Genomic DNA, 14680 nt, shown 5'->3' with positions numbered 1-14680 from the left:
GCCTGACATGTGCACTACACAATGCAATGAGTGAAGTAAAATGTAGCCCAACCAAAACATTAAAGTTGTGTGTTATGAAAAAATATTTTATACTGCTTCAGTTTTAAATTTTAAATTTAATTAAAATTAAACAAAATAAAACATTCAGGTTCTCAATTGCACCTGCCACATTTTGATTGCTCAGTAAACCACATGTGGCTTGTGGCTACCGCACTGTACAGCGCTGGTAAAGAGACTGCGTCTATTAAAGGACAAAGTGAACAGAACACCTTAGTCCCACCCTGTGTACCTCTTTGTGTTGGCATCAGCTTTAAGCAGGAGAGAAAATTGTTTGTACAGTGCCTGGTCCAACTCCCAGTTTCAAGCTAGTTTTCTCTTTGTTCCTCTCTGCTTCTCCACGGTGCCATCTTTTCCTACCCCCAATGCCTGGTCTTCTGAGCTAAACAATAATAATAATACAATTTATTTATATATATGTATAGTACTTCCTAGTTATTATCTGTTCTATCGTATTGGTCGACCTTGGAATTTTGGTCTCAGGATATTGCAGCCTGTAGTTTGTGATTCAAAAGGAGAGGCCAGATGTGACCCAAGTGCAGTTGGACATATGAAAGCTCCTGGCAATAGGACAAATAAGAACAGGGTTCTTATTGGTCTTCTCTCCCTGTATCCACTCTGCCATCTCAGTGTTCACCCCAACACCTGTTGGCTGGTTTAAGGGTAAGTAGAGTCAGTAATAGGTCCACCTCACAGTTCCTCAACTCAGGTGGTAGGCTGGGGTGGGGTTTTCTGGATCAATCCCCATGGAGAGGTATAACCCATTTCGCTCTCTCTCCCTCTCCCTTTCCTCTACATCCATCTCTCTCCCATCTGCCTTTACTTAGTTTCACTTCCTCTCAGCTTTGACATTTCATTAGTTCTAGTCTTTTCAGTTTGATCATGACTTTCTTATTGTCCTCCCCATGCCTTCATGAGATTTTTAATAAAAAAATTGGGAGAGGCTGCATCAGAAATAGCAAGTTCCCTATGTAAATCAGAAATCCCCTGTGGAAGATTTTTAACAGTTCTGTTTTTGTATTATTCTGCCAGAGTCAGCTTGAATTCTGGAAAGATTTGTAAATAGAACCCTGCTCTGGCCCACTGAAGGAGTAGCTGATCCAGGGGGAGGGGGAGTTGTCCACAAAACCAGAGTATTTTCAGGGCATGGGAGGAGTCAGAATAAAATGGAACACTTGAGAGCAGTGTTGATTCTCTGCTCACTTCCAGATCTCCGAGGCTGACCCAGTGCAAATCTGTGAAGGAAAACTCTGCTGCTTTTCTTGTTCATCTGGGAAGAGTTTTCTTCCCTCGTGGGCAAACAGAAAGGTGATGTTGGTATGGAAAAGACCGGGCACATAATACCTGTTTTCCTGCCTACAGGCAAATAAGATCTAGCAGGACAACAGGAAGCCTGGCTGTGAGTCTGGCTTTCTCACTGACACTGCAAATCCCTTCCCTCCTATACAATAGTCCCCACAGATCTGTGGAGGGTAAGTTCCAAGACTCCCAGTGGATGCTTGAAACTGTGGATAGTACCGAACCTGATATATACTATGTTTTTTTCCTATACATACATACATGTGATAAAGTTTAATTTGTAAATTAAGTACAGAGAGAGATGCACAACAATGACTAATAATAAAATAGAACAATTATAGCAATATAACATACTGTGATAAAAGGTATGTGAACGTGGTCTCTCTCTCTCTCTCTCCCCACCCCCTCTGATAACTGAGATAGCTACTAACAGGCAAGTAGCATATACAGCCTGGATACACTGGACAAAGGGATGATTCACATGCCGATGGGACAGTAGGACAGTACGAGATTTCATCATGCTACCCAGAACTGCAGGCAATTTAAAACTTTTGAATTCTTTATTTCTGGAACTTTCCATTTAATATTTTTGGACTGTGGATGACCCTGGGTACCTGAAGCCATGGAAAGCAAAACTGTGGATAAGGGGAGACCACTGTACTTTAGTTTCTTATTTGGGCCAATCTGTCTGTTTCTTTTCTGCATCGTAAGGATTTTGTAGAGAAAGATGGAGTAGATTTTAGTTTCTCTGGGAAAGATTATGAGAAAGACCAGATGCTAGATATAACAAGGTGCTCCTCTTGTTACATCCCTAAGACTTCTGATTGCTAAGACAAGAGAAGATATCAAGAGTACTGGTTAATCTTGGAATTTGGGTCTCAGGATATGGTAGCCTATAGTCTGTGTATAGTTCTTAAGGGCTATGTAATTGTATTTAAGTACATTTACATGATTTTGCAACTATCACCACCTTTCTTCCACAGAACTCTTTTCATCTTACAAAATTGAAACTCCAGTGTGACTAGAGTAATCAAAATTATGCTAATGTTTCTTTAGAGACTACCATGGGCTCAGAAGCAAGGGGAGTGGGCCCTTCTTGGAGACTAGGCTTCGAGGAGGTCCAAGGAGCCAAGGCAATTAATATCAGCCCTGTGGCCACAGCAGCAGCTAGTTCAGTTAAACTCAGCAAGGATCCTTGTGGTGCACTGTGTGCAAGGCATGGCTGAGAAAGTTGGGGCCCAGAGTGGGAATCTGGTGAGCACCGGGGAAAGTGCTTAGAATTCAGACAACTGTGAGGATGATGATTTTGTCAGAGGATGGACACACAGAGAACCTCATTGACTTCATGGCCAAGAGAACTGTAAGGGAAATCTGGTTTGACATGTTGGTAGGTATGAAAGCCTGAACTTTGCACACTACAGATGTTTTTAATATGGGTAGAGTTGGTGACCCACACCTTAAACAGCTCACTAAACAGGTAATGCTAGAATATGAAGATGTGGTGGATACTTGGAGAAAAGAATAATAAAAAGATAGCTAACATTTCTTGAGTACATAACGTGTACACTTTTCTAAATACTTCACATGATATAATAACTTGATTAATCTTTGCAGCGACTCTATAAAGTAACTATTATTGTTAATTCCATGTTACCAATGAGAAAATTGAAGTACAGAGAGATAAGAACTTACCCCAAATCATACAGCTAGGAAGTGTGTATAAGAGGTTTCTAAACCAAAAGTGTTTGGACCGTGAGCTCCAGCCACTTTGTTATGAAGGAAGGATGATGTGGTCTTTGAAGGAGGCTGTCCTCCCTGTCTGAATGACCATCATGAGAAATTAGCAGTCAGGCTGTGAAGTTGGCTATCCCAACTCCAGATTTGGACCTTCCTGCTGCCATTTCCCATCAGAAGGATGGCTAGATTCTCTCATGCTGGTGGGAACCTGTGCTGCCCACACTGCCAGCACCTGCCAGACCTCAGACAGAGAAGCAAACAAAACAAGTTATTATCATGCATGTTACCCAGAAGGCAGATCCACCACTTACCTGCAGACAGGGCTGTTTCCTGCCTATAAAATGAAGGAGTGGACTGGGCACTCCCTAAAGTCTTCTCTACCCTGACCGTCCAGCACCGAAAGAAATGAGCTCTCAGAGGGCAGGCGTTTCCCCACCCCTCCTATTTCTACTTCCCCTTTCTTTGTATAGTTCTAGCTCAGCTTTGGAATTGCTCTCTCGCCTATGGTTAGCATAACATTTTGATCTAAAATAGGGGAAAATCAACTCTAGAAAATCAAGAGAATAGTTGTGTTTTAAGTCTAGAGGGGCAGTGCCGCTAACAGCATAAGTAGCTGCCATCTAGGACTTGAGAAAACATGTCGTAATTGTGCCAACAACATAGCTTTCAATGAAAACCCATAGTGTTTTTGGTTCATAGTAAAAGCTACAGGAGCTATTTCTGGCATTCCTTCTCTCCGTCCCTACTGGTGCACACTGGATAATATTGTTATTATCTTAACATGGCTAGCACTAGGAAAAACAATCAAATAGGGTCATTATTTCTAAGCTCCTTTAACACAAGCTTCAGAGCACAGAACAAAATACAAGACCAGCTTTCCTGATACTGAGCCATTTAGCAGTGGCCAGGCCTGTCCCATGGAGGAGTGAGACCCATGACCAGAGGGAGGCTAAGTAAAGGCTGGGAGATGACCATCCATAAAGGTTGTAGAGGGTCCTTGCAATGGGAAGGAAGTTCAACGGAGTCACCAACAGCCTCTAGGATTTTTGTTTTTAAAGATAGGCTACTCTTGAACAGACAAGGGTATATAGGGTATATTACATAGGGTAGAAAGGTGGAAATTAAAGTGTTTCTTTTAGTGCCTAGACCAGTAGCAGGCATTCAGATAGTGTTTGTTGAATGAATGGACGTGAAATATTGGTGAAACTATCATGTTAATCTCATGATTGTGAGCAATAATCAGAGTTAACAGCATGTCAGCTTTTTTGTTTCTGTGGTCACTGGCCTTAGAGGAGGGGAATCCAATTAGTTTGCAGTTGAAAGACAGAATAGTTCAAAAACACTACCACCAACAACAACCCAGCCAACAAGAATTTCAGAGACCTCCAGTCCACAGATTGTACCAGAAGTCAATCAGATAACAAAAGAAAATCACTTGGGAAAATTTGAAGCACTATGCTAGGCAAACTGAATACAGCATGTAGAGAAACAAGGTTAGCGTAGTTTATTGTAGTTTATTAGAATATGCTTTGAGTTGTGCCCTACCCACAGCTTGTGCCTGGGGAAACTGAGGTATTAAGTAAAGTAGAAAGACATAAAGCAAGGCAAGCATTGAACAAAGAGTACAAGACTTTACCATCTCTCAACAATCAAGGCTACCTCAACACGCTTTTAATCTTTCTAATCTTAATTGCTCCAAAGGTTATTGAGTAGATTAAGGTAATGTAGAAGACTATTTAATGGATGTTCCTTTCCTCCTTTCCCCTGCCTTTTAGACAAAGGAGAGTAAAAACTTTAAGGAACTAGCCTGATTTGGGAATGCTAGAGAAGGAGTGGGGATATTTTCAATTATATGTAAAATATGTATTTTAAACTATTTTGTGGATCAAAATTATTATTACTATTCTCCCTCACAATGCTGTGAATAAGTGGCTAGAATTTGGACAAAGTTCTGTCAATAAGTTACTTGCCAGGACTTGGTTGGAATAGATTATTTCCTAAGATTATTTAGAAGGCAGGTTTCCAAATTTGTCTGCATTCATTTAGCACACTTCGCCTGCAGTTAAATGTTTGAAAATGTTTATTTCTCTGGACTCAAACCCCATCACTGCAACAAAACTTCCTTTACCCTTAGAAGAATCTAAGTTCCAAGGAAAAAGGGTTGCTTTCATTTTCCTATTTCATAGACAGTTTTGAAAGCCTTCGTGTTTGGGTGGGGCCCAGTCACACCCTCCAAAAATCCGCAGACTAGAAGTTTAAATTTGTCATCCTGTGGGATGTAAAATGAAACCATGTACCAAAGAAAAATGGTGAATGACTCACTCACATGTGATCTTCTGGGGAAGAAAGGGATTCAGTAAGAATGTGCCACAAGGGCAGCAGTCTCCTTCATAGTGAAGGTTCAGGTTGCCTGTCCTGGCATGTGGGTCAATGTTATGAATCTAAATGGAGGCCACTAAGTTAAGTTGGGAATCTCAAGGACAACTTCTGGCACCAGGGTGAATTCATCACAGTGCCACATCCAGCAGGACTAGAGAAATTGTATTCATCAGTACATCAAGAAAAGGTTCAACTCTTAGGGACAGATTCTATATATAGGCTTACCGTACACACATACACACATGTGCACTCACACATGAACACATACGCACTGCTAATTTAATTACATTAAGAAATAATATTGTTACTTAGACAAAAATTCTCATGCTCTAGCACTTTGTAGACAGGTCTACATGGGAAGCTAAATTCGAATCCAGAGGTTGCTTGGCAACCATGGAAACAGAACAGAGGGTTTTAGATGGATAAAATTTATCTTCACAGTAGGGAAATATCTGACCCTGGACCATCAGGTCCTGGAGCCAAGCCACTCTTTCCTTAGGATAGCTTTGATATCCTAATACTTCGGAGTAAGCCTCTCCAAAGATTTTTTGTGGAGCTTGCTTTGCCAGGGGACCTAGTTTTTCTTTAAATGGGCTAATACTTTTCAGCAAGTTGGCTTTGGCTCAGGAGCCATTCCTTCTCTTTGAAATGAGTTTGTGTATTTTTGTTTTGATGGTTATTTGCTGATCTCCCTAGTCTAATGCTCAGGGAACAATCTAATTTGCCTGCTTTCCAAATTCTGGGGGTGTGGGAAGAATGTGCCACACAGCTTCCTCCATGCCTATAGCCTACTGAAATAGTACTTCAACTGAGAGGCCCTTGTTCCACGTACCTGCAGCCTGCCATAAGGATGTAAGAAACTTTATACTTGAGTCAGCACCTGGCTTGTCAATTTCTGGCAGTGATACAATAGGGAAATTTGTGGGATGGTATAATAATTACCCTTCTAGACATTCAACGGGAAAACTGGATGTGTTCTCAACATACCTAATTTTTCTTTATGAATTCATCATAAATTATTTCTGCAGATTTTTGTAATCTTACTTGAAATAGGTTGAACTTATTTACAACTTACTCCCTTACGCAACTGCTCTTGGGATAGATCTCTTAGGTTTAGTTTCCAGCTTTCTTTCAGTTGCTCTAAAGCTGTGTCTTAAAATCTTCAGGAGTCCTCCCATGAGCCCTTCTTGTCGAGTGCTGCTCTTATAAAGAAGTTGCAGTTTCCCACCCACATACAGCTTAACCCTTAGGGCTTTTTTGACATCTGCAAACATGTGGTCCCTTCAGCCTTCATCTTTTCATCTTGAAGAGTCCTGATACTTTTAGGGTCAGTTGAACCACACCCAATCCTGATGTATTTGCATTTTACAGGTGTCAAAGCTGAGCCACAGTTGCTAATTATTTTGCCCCACCCATGAGCAGTAAAGGAGCTGTTCAAACTCTAAACAAAGTCTGAGCCACTGGGCAACTGTTCACAGTTGTTCAGTTTATGGAGTTGTAGGCTGGCCTTCTGAGAATTCCCATAGAGAATCTTTGGCTCTGCAGAGTGGTGGGAAGTGTGAGAAGACCTGCAGGGAGCTTCAAGGAGAAGGGCCTTTCAGCCTTTGGGGGCTGATCATTTTGTGCAGTTAAGAAGAGGCCTCCAACAATTCTGCTCCTCCCCAATCCTTGCCAAAAGTTACTGAGACCTTACTGGGTGCCAGACATTGTGCTAGTAAGCATTTGAGTGGATTAATTTTACATGGATTATCTCATATCTAATGAAAGAATCACAGAGTACCATTTTCTGCATTCATTTCTCTAATCTATTTAGAAACTTATTCGGTACTAGTAAATAATAAATATACTACAGCTGTCTCTATATAAATGGGTTTATGCTGTGTGCTCTCCAAGTTTCAAAATAAATTGTCTGACTAAAAGCACCCTGTTTTCAAGTATGATACATATTTTCCATTAGCAAAATATTTCGAGCCCATCGAATAATAACTCTCAGTATTTCCAGAAGGCTTTGCTCAAGCAGCCTTTCCACTTCTTGTAGTGGTCAAAAGCACTGGAAGTGTTTGTGCTCGAGGCTGGCTTTTGTGGGAGGTGTCGCCCTTCCCTGCCTCCTCACTCATTGTCATTTAGTCCAAAACTAGATGGAAGCAAAGGGAGGACCCTTGTTCCTAAAAGCTGTGTCTGCCAGGTTGTCAACCAATCAGCAGCAATTCAGTCCAACTCACATATTAGTGATGGATATGGGAACATTTTGATAATTTATAAGATGTGAAACAGGGCCTCCAGACAACAGAGTGGCTGAGGCCCATGAAAGTCTCAAAAAGCGCTGCTAATGGCTTACCCTAGCACGTTCTGGGCAAATGAGAAAGAGACGCCCATTCCTGCCCCCACAGACGGTCCTGGCCCTACTCCATCCCCAGCTCATGCCACTCTGGCCCTTGTTCTTGATGCTTTAGTCCATCCCTCAAACACGGTAAGTTTATTCCTGCCTAAGGGCCTTTGCACTAACTACACCCTCTGCCTGAAACAGTTCCCCTCCAGAACTTTGAATGACTAGACCCTTCTCATTCAGGTCTTAGCTCAGATGTCATCTTCTTGGAGATGACTTTCCTGATTGCCCCATCCAGGCCGGCTCCTTTCCAGTAACCTGATCACATCATCCTCCCACCCAGGGTTCAGCAAACGTTTTCTGTGAAGGGCCAGATATTAAACATTTTCAGTTTTCTGAACCACACAGTCTCTGTCACGACTGTTCAGTTCTGCTGTTACAACATGAAAGCCACCATAGACGACATGCAAACAAGTGAGTGTGACTGCTCCAATAAGTCAATATTTATGAACACTGAAGTTTGAATTTCATATAATTTTTACATATCATGAAATATTGCTCTGATTTTTTTTTTGTCAATCATTGAAAATATAAAAACCATTATCGCCTTGCAGACTGTACAGGAACGGCATTTGGCCCATGGGCTGTAGTGTGCCGATCCTTGTTCTATACCATGATCTTGTTGTATTTCCATCTTACTGGTATTTGAAATTATCTTATTTACTTTTTTGTTTTTTTTTGTTGTCTATCTCTCTGGGCAGACCGTAAGCTCCTCGAAGGCACATCCTTTGTCTTAGTCACCATATTATCTCTATCATCTAGAACCGTGCCTCAGTTGTGGAGGTGCTTTATGAACATTTGGTGATTGGATGTATTTTTGAAAGTATTTTGCTGGTGTAGTAAGCTTGCCTGTTCAAACAGTTGCTCTTTAATTATTAGCCTGGCCCTTGTACCTTTGGCTAATCAATAAATTGACCTTTTGATTAAATTAGGTGTTATTTCCCTATGGTTTAACTTCATACAAACTGTAAGTGTTCCAGATTAATGATTTTAATGACACTTCCCTGATCACAGTCATTTCCTCTCTGCTTTTATCACAGAACTTCTGCTTGTGTGACTGAACTCTGATCTTGACGCAGTGTCACAGTCATGGTAAGTGCGAGTGCCTCTCCCTACCTGGTGCCACCACAGACAGGTACAGGATATACCACTCAGGGACTGTTTACTCAGCAGAGGGGAGGGAGGAGGAAATGATAAGGCAGTTTCTTTTTTTTAAGCACCATTTAAATTTCTTTCAGGGTGGTGAGTAATTTGACCCTAAAAATTAATTCAAAGAGAATCCTTTGAATGCTTCTAACATCCTCAGATACAGAAACAAGTTGCAGTTTTCTCTCTCCAGAAGCACTACATGTTCATTGTTGCAGACTCATCAAGAAGTGCGTATCTAGCCACAGGAACTCGTCATCTGCCTTCTGCTTTCCCTGGTGACCTGACTCCTCAGAGCTCTGTTATCTGATCCTTGAGAAGGCAAGAAATCAGATCCCTTTGAGAGTCCCATAAAGTTTAGTGCTGAGGTGGAAGTTGAGCCTCTTAGCTGCAAACATGGCTCTACCTGAGGCTGGCCATCTGCTCTCCTTCTCCCACCCAAATAAGGTGTCCGAATAGGCAGATGATTCTGATCCCTGCTCTTCTGGGAGGAAATAATAGAAGTAGAATCTTATACCTGGAGAGCAACTAGAGATCCTGCCAGTTCTAGAAGCCTTCCATTAGGAAGATAGATGTGTAAACTATCCTGAACAAATATAATGTACTCTTAGATTTTTTTTTGTTACGTTAGACATTCTAGAATTTTCTTCATCATCCCTACCAGTCAAAGGCGTACTCACATCTGCCTAAAATCTCTTACGCTTTAATTTAAAATCCATTTCTTGTTAATTGATTGTCCCTGGACAAGAAGAACATTTATTCAGAGATGTTTACAGTGCCCCTTCTTTGTGCCAGATGTGGTACTTGGCTCTGGGGACTCAGAATTAATGGGACACTCTTCCTGTCCTCAACAAGCTCATAGCCTTCCTACATGTGATGATTGTAAACAAGTGACCATTTAATGTGCTTTCCACTCAAGGAATATTGCCTCAGTTGTTCTTATCTTTCCTATCATGGCTGTTACTAATTGGACAGATAAAGGACATTTTTAAAGGAAAGGAAAAAACACAAAATAGTCACAATTTTGTAATTCCAAATTACTTTCCATCATTTTATTTTAGACCTTACATATATAATAGTTTTTAAACAGAAGTAATAAGAGCATAAATGGCAGTTAAGTATGTATTTACTCTATTCTTTGCTTTGCTAACATGTTTATATTACACTTCGTAGCTTGTTAAAATTATTTGCTCTAGATGGTAGAAGTGTCGATGTTTTAATTTTCTTCTTAAATTTGAAAAAAAATTGTGAATCTCTACAATGTCTACATGATTCATTCTAAAGAGAAAACATGTTTTAAAAGCTATTGTTTTCAAGTATTTAAAAATTTTTTTATAGAGGTTTAATTTACATCCAGTGAAATGCACGACACTTAAGGTTATTGGTAGAGAAGTTTTGACAAATACATGTACCTACTACTCTATCAAGATAGAACATTTCATCACTCCAGAAAGTTCCTTCCCGCGCCTTCCAGAAATGCTCCTTACTCCACCCCAGAAATGCAGCCACTGTTCTGATTGCTGTTTCCATAGTGATTGTTTTGCCTGTTCTAGAACACCCTATAAATGGAATCGTAGAGCAAGTACTCTTTTGTGTCTGACTTCTATCACTGAGCATTATATTTTTTACAGACTATCCATGTTGCTGTAAGTATCAGCAGTTTGTTCCTCTATTCTTTTTTTTTTTTGCTGATTAGTGTTCCATTACATCGTATTCCTATCTTTTTGACTTTTATCATTTTCATTACTTTCATAATAACTGAATAATATTTCATCGATTGTGATATAACACCTATTTCTAGCTGTTCATTTTTGTCATTTTTTCCCACATCCTCTCTGTTTCCTTTGTCTGCTGCCACCAGAAGCCTTCCTGGGGTGGACTCCCCTGCCTGCCCAGAATGGATAATGGTACATTATACCCTGGAATTTAATCAATACGGATACTTTAGCGCTAACAGGAACAAATTTCCCGAGCTTATTTTTTTCCTGGAAAAAAGAGTCACTAAGAATGCCAACTGATAAGCTGAACTACAATTGCACATCCCTCTATCGATTCATCTTGTTAGATATTAATTTTAATCCTATAGTAATGTCCCTCAACAATGCAGTTTGCTTTAAAGTTGAATGCAGTGTTTGAATAGCACCCAATTTTTTTTCAATATTTGAGTTCCAAAAGAACTGTGTGAAACATGTGACTAAGAAAGCTGTCTCATGGTGGGGCCAAGGGCTGACTTAGTCCATGTTGGAATTTTGACAGAAAATCTCCAACTTGCTTATTACTACCAGTAATATTAGAAGAAAAGAAATGAAATGCCCGTATTAATTTCTTAGGGCTGCCAAAGTGATGTACCACTAATTGGGTGACTTAAAATAATAGAAATTTGTCTCACAGTTCAGGAGGCTAGAAACACGTAACAAAGATTGGCTGGCACAGCCACAGTCCCTCTGAAACCTGTAGGACACTGCTGCCTCTTTCTGGCTTCTAGTGGTTTGCTGGCAATCTTAGGTGTTCCTTGGCTTGCAGCTGCCTAACTCCCATCTCTACCTTCATTGTCATGTTGTATCCTCCCTGTGTTTCTCTGTCCTCACATAATATTTTCTTATAAGGCACCAGTCATATTGGATTAAGGACTCAACGTACTGTGGTATGACCTCATTTTAACTTAATTAATTACATCTACAATGACCATATTTCCAAATAAGATCATATTCTGAGGAACTAGGGCTTAGGACTTCAACATATCTTTCCACCCCCACCCCCCTGAGGCGGAGGTAGGGGGCGGTATACAATTCAACCCATAACAGTGCCCATGGAAGTTAATCTCATAGATTTTTACTTTCCTCTGTCAGGTGCATGAGGGTGATGACTAAGTCCTGGATGCTCACCACGTGTAAGAGTGAAGCCTGGTCTTTCTGTAAATGAGGCCCACGCTCTCTGGTGTCTGAGACCTTTGGATGAGCTTAATGTGGGCCAGAGTGGGTCCAGGCCAAGGTGGACTAGCTCGTAGAGCTCAAGTCTGACTTGCTAACGAGCTGCCTTTAGGTATAAAAAATCTCCATACCTTTAATTGTCCCATATTACATCCCTGGAGCAAATTAAATCATCGGAGAGCTTTAGAACTATTCTACATGGTTTTTGCCATCTTATACAAATGCTCTAGTCTGGATTTTGCTTTGGCATTACCCCATAGGCTTACAGAAATAAATGTAAGAATCTCACAATTATGCTTATTGCAGAGATGTTGTTGAAGTCATATTTAATGATGATGATGATGGTAGCCACGGAGTTTGAGTTTTTGTTTTAGAATTTACTATTTGTTCTGTGCTAAGTCATTATTACAACGGTTCTGTGGGTTGATACCATTATTCTTAATATACAGGTGAGAAAAATTAAATTTCCCCTAGACCATACAGCTAGAAAAAGAGTTGAAGCCAAGATTCAAAGTCGAGTCTATCTCACTCCAATTTCTGTGCTCCTTCCTACTAAGCTTCTTACCTCTCACTATAGCCCACTATGTCTCCTTCCTGAAGACCCACAGGTGAAATTTCCCCGCAAATACTGGGATTCTCTTTATAGTGTTCATTGCCCACCAGGTGATGTAGAAGAGACAGAGCTGACCGTGTGAATATTATATTTTACTGGAATCAAGGGCACAAGGCTATAGGGTACATTTCCATTACATCTTATGTAAGTTAAAATCCTTCTCCCTTTGTAATAATTCATAGTGATGTCCCTGTTCTATTCCCTCTCATCACCATAACATCCTACCACTTGTAGCTGCTAAAAGGGGCATTATCCAAAAGGTCAGGAGAAACAGACCTGCTGACGTGACCTCAGCCCCAGGTAGCCTTGGTTGTCTCTTCTTACCCTCAGCTTTTGAGCTCATAGCATCTTAAAAGCACACAGCACCAACTGTGAACAGAGGAGGGTGTCCAGATAGACCTGAATGCCATTGACATCTGGGCGAATATCACTTAGATCCTTCCCCATGTGCAGCCTTAGCCAGTCAAAATGCACACGGTAATGGCAGTGCCTGACAAATTAAGGGAAAGGAGAAAGTGCTGGCTACGACTAATTGGGGTACTTTTTAAAATAAGAAAACAGTTCAGAATATTAAAACACAGGTTGCTAAAGGGTTATAATAATGCTTAGTGTCTGTGAACAGAGAAGATACTGTGTATTAAAAACCAAAGTAGTTCGATTCTACCCTCTGCCGCTAAATCAGGAAGCCCAGAAGAGCTCTGCTAATGCCCATTGCCTCTCTCTAAACTCAGTACAAAGAAACACAGGGCAATTTGGGGGAGATCGATCTCTTCTCATAGATACAGTAAGTCTCATTATTGATTAAAATTCCTCTTGCTTTGGCTTCTGTGGCTTGCCTCTCATAATTACATAGGCTTTTAAGGTCTGGATTTTGGTTTTCTTCCCACCCTCCTAGCTTTACTGTAATTTTCTTAAATTTCTCCATCTATTTATTTTTTATATTGAGTTACATGTATATTTCTCTGTGCTGATTTACACAAGTAACGTTAATGAATCAGTAAATACATTTGTAACATTCAGGGCACATGGATCTTAATTAGTACAGTTATCTCTAAGTCATAATCCAACTAGATGGTTCCTGTTGGTCACTAACCCATGTTTTGCTTGTTGATATTTTTAATTTTTAATCTTTATTTGTAGGGGGTCAGTTTTACTACCTTTTTAATACTTGGAGACAACAGAGTCTGTCTTTAGGGCATGGTGATCATTTCCAGTGACCCTAGTCATCATCTCTGTTGTCTGCAGTTGCTGTCTCCTCCTCATATGAGGTTTCCCATTCTCCCCTCTGCCCATTTGGTCAGGCTTCGCTCTCCTCCAGTCCAGTGGAAAAGTTCTTGTCAGGGTCACCAGGAACCTTCATGTTGCCAAATCTGACTGTCCTTTCTTTGTCCTCCTCTTAAACCTACCTCAGCAGGTACTGACCACTCCCTTCTTCCTCAGCCTCTGGACAACGTACTGTCCTGGTTTTCCTTTTGCCTCAAGGACCAATCCTTCTTGGACATCCTTTCTGAGTTCTCCTTTCTCTGCTGGACCTATGCTGCCGGAGAGGCCCAGGCTGTCTTAGGACCCTCTTCTTTGTCTTTACTTTCTCCCTACGTCATCTCATCCAATACCATCCAAATGCTGATGTGTCCTAAATATATTACTCTAGACTTGACCTCTACTTATATTGTATAACCAACTGTCTTTTTGGCAACTGTACTGGGAAATTTAATGGATATTGCAAATGTAATGTTTTAAAAATAGAATTTCTAAATCCTACTCTCGACTGCCACCCCAAATCTGGTTGTCTTCCTCCAGTTTTCCCCAGCTAGGTAAATGATACCACTCTCTGCTCAGCTGCTCAGAGGAAACAATTTAGAGTTTCACTTGATTCTTTTCTTTCCTCAACTCCCACATCAGTCCATCAGCAAGTTCTGTCGCCTTTGCTCCAAAACATGTGCTGAGTCTGTCTTTCCATCTTTACTATTTCATCTTTGTTTTATATCGTATCCCTGGATCTTGGCCCAGATTCTCAAGTAGTGTCTGCATCTCCCTACAGCAGCCTGAGTGGTCTTTTTAACATGTAAATCAGATCATTTCCTCCATTCCCTTGTTTAAATCCTGTCAATGGCTTCCCACTGAACTTGGAAT

General features: G+C 40.7%; 1 protein-coding gene across 3 annotated transcripts in view; it reads left to right on the top strand.

The window, feature by feature from the left end:
- Nucleotides 1–14680, top strand: part of ANXA4 (annexin A4) — a 54298-nt gene that overhangs the window by 11466 nt on the left and 28152 nt on the right. For 2 of the 3 annotated variants that reach the window (XM_011365580.2, XM_011365579.2), the window contains one exon: nucleotides 8899–8950. The exons of the other annotated variant lie outside the window; for it this stretch is intronic. In XM_011365580.2, the coding sequence (XP_011363882.1) occupies nucleotides 8948–8950 (3 nt within the window). In that variant the 5' untranslated portion in view covers nucleotides 8899–8947. The remainder of the gene's footprint in view (nucleotides 1–8898; nucleotides 8951–14680) is intronic. 3 annotated transcript variants of the gene reach the window in all.

Source organism: Pteropus vampyrus, unplaced genomic scaffold (assembly GCF_000151845.1).
Source record: "Pteropus vampyrus isolate Shadow unplaced genomic scaffold, Pvam_2.0 Scaffold113, whole genome shotgun sequence".
Classification (NCBI taxonomy): Eukaryota; Metazoa; Chordata; class Mammalia; order Chiroptera; family Pteropodidae; genus Pteropus; species Pteropus vampyrus.
The sequence above is the reverse complement of the archived record's forward strand: the minus strand, read 5'-3'. Positions and strand labels throughout refer to the sequence as shown.